Below are 2,500 nucleotides of genomic sequence, written 5' to 3' on the forward strand. Positions count from 1 at the left end.
GCAGAAGAGGCATTTATAAATGCATTAATTGTGCATAGACGAGTGAAATTTGAAACCATAAATGGAAAGTCACAAGTCACGAAATTAGATAGAGTTAAAAGTAACGTTTTTACTCAACGTTATTTTGTTACACCAAATGCTGTGTCACAGAAATCATTATAAGACAAATCGAGACACTTATCCTCAACTGTACACGGTAAAATAGACCACTTTTTTTTTTTTTTTTTTTTTTTTTTTTTTTTTTTTTTACTTCATACGCTCTTATGAGGAACCTATCAGAAAACTATTGATAATTAAAACAATAATAATGGGCCGTTTCAAAGCTATGTACTGTGATAGTTAACCTTTGCTATAACACCCATTCACATCACACTCACAAACACAGATACAAAAGTACTCGCAAGTTAACAGACGAAAACACGCCACATATTTATGAAACATTCACACTCACCTAATTAGACTCTACCGAAATAATTAATAAAGTAGCCATCTTTGTGACGCCATCACCATAATATATGTTTATTTATAGAGAGAAAAGGAACAAAGTGCTGATCTATGCAATGTTAAAATGATGATACTAATAAGATTCAGCTAAATGATTATTGCTATGTTAGCATTGTTAGTTGCACTAATAGTATCTCTATCATTTCCATAATAATCGTTATCAACATCAGGCGAATAATATAATAAATTATCATCAATCATCATTATCATTATCGTCATTCTTATTATTGCTATAATTAGCATTACTACTATTATTATCAGTTCAGTTCAGAGAGATTTGCGAAGTAGACTTATCTGTCATTACAATCATTATTTTTGTTTCTAATGTTGCTATTTAATATAGTTAATATGATCATTTCTAAAGTATTGACATCAATAACAAACATAACACTGAATGGTGATGACGCCACACATTAACGAACTCACAAAAAAAAAAAAATAAATAAATAAAAAAATAATTTTCTTTTTACCATTTCTTTTTTTTTTTTCTTTTTTTTTAAATCTCATCAGCCAAGAACTTGCGCTCTCTGTCGTACCTCAAGTCCACCGATCTGTCGTTTGAGTTGAGCGAGAGACGAGGGAGTACAGGCCATGGAGGCGAAGACGAGTCGCTCCTCGTAGTCGTATTCGCACAGGATCTTGTTGTCGCACAGGTAGAACTTGTCGCCCACGCAGAACCTGTGGGCGTGAGGAAAGAAGAGTGGGTGTGAGTCTGGCGTTGGGTGTATGGGTGTTGGGTGTGGGAGGGGTGAGGGGCAGGGGGGGGGATGAGGAAAGAAGAGTGGGTGTGAGTCTGGCGTTGGGTGTGGGGGAGGGGGGGGAGCGTGAGGAAAGACGAGTGGGTGTGAGTCTGGCGTCGGGTGTAGGGAGGGGGGGAAGGGGAGGGGGAGGTGGGGAGAGGGTAGATGGTATGTGTGTAAGGGGGGGGCGTGAGGAAAGAAGAGTGGGTGTGAGTCTGGCGTCGGGTGTATGGGTGTGGGGGGTGAGTGGTGGGGGAGCAGGGGGTATGTGTGTAGGGGGGGGGGGGCGTGAGGAAAGAAAAGTGGGTGTGAGTCTGGCGTCGGGTGAGTGGTGTGTGTGTGTGTGGGGGGGGGGGTAGATGGTATGTGTGTAGGGAAGGGGGCGATTTGATTTATGATTCTCGATGTGTGGTTGTAAGTCGTAATGTCTGGTTGTTATAAGTAACAAGTGGTTATTCTAAGTAGCACTGTAAACACATGGGTATAGATTTCATGATATACGGATATAAAATAAAATCGCAAGTTTTAAGCAACTCAAAATACCGGTTAAATGGAATCAACATATTTGACTTCATAACTATAGAAATATATGCTATTTTTCTATATACTTGCGGCTGAGGAAGATCAGAGAGCAGACATCATGATTATCAAGAAAATATGTTGTGTTTATTCACTCATATAATGGAGTCACCGCTGGTTGAAGTGCATCAATATAAATGTGCATTTATTTTTAGTTTTCATCTAAGTAACTGATAATAACTGCACTAAAAAGAAAACATCAAAATATCTTTACACCGGCAAACACCTTGAAAACTACATAATATTTTAAAAAAAACAAGAAACGCTCAAAGCAAAATACATCCGTAACCCCTAAACAAATATGTCTGACAACGCCTGTATCCTACTTGAGGCAAAAAAACAAAAGCTTCACGCACGAACATGTTATCCCATAAAAGACGAGAGAGAACCTGTCTTAAACATGCAAATAAAATACTGCATGTAAATAAAACAAGGATTCTCACATTGTGTTCCCTGCTTCCTTCCCTTTCCTCTTCACCTTCACCTCCTCTTTCCCCCTCCCCTTCCTCCTTTCCCCTTTGCCCTTCTTCTTTCCCCTTATCGTTGCAGCCATACACCCCTCTTTTCTTGGCTTTCCCCCTCTCTCCCTCATTCTCTTGTCTCCCCCTCCCTCTTCGCCCTCCCCCCACAATATACCCCTCCCTCCCGGTTCCCCCTCCTTCTTCCCCTTAACCCCC

At 40.2% G+C, this 2,500-nt stretch overlaps 1 protein-coding gene across 1 annotated transcript in view; it reads right to left on the minus strand.

Moving 5' to 3' along the window:
* LOC122259045 (LIM domain only protein 3) overlaps nucleotides 1-2,500 on the minus strand; it is a 41,886-nt gene that overhangs the window by 2,188 nt on the left and 37,198 nt on the right. Inside the window, exon 5 of the mRNA XM_043025517.2 lies at nucleotides 1,041-1,182. Within this exon, the coding sequence (XP_042881451.2) occupies nucleotides 1,041-1,182 (142 nt within the window). The remainder of the gene's footprint in view (nucleotides 1-1,040; nucleotides 1,183-2,500) is intronic.

The sequence above is a fragment of the Penaeus japonicus genome, unplaced genomic scaffold (assembly GCF_977035675.1).
Source record: "Penaeus japonicus unplaced genomic scaffold, GWHDUDI00000001_assembly GWHDUDI00000039, whole genome shotgun sequence".
NCBI lineage: Eukaryota > Metazoa > Arthropoda > Malacostraca > Decapoda > Penaeidae > Penaeus > Penaeus japonicus.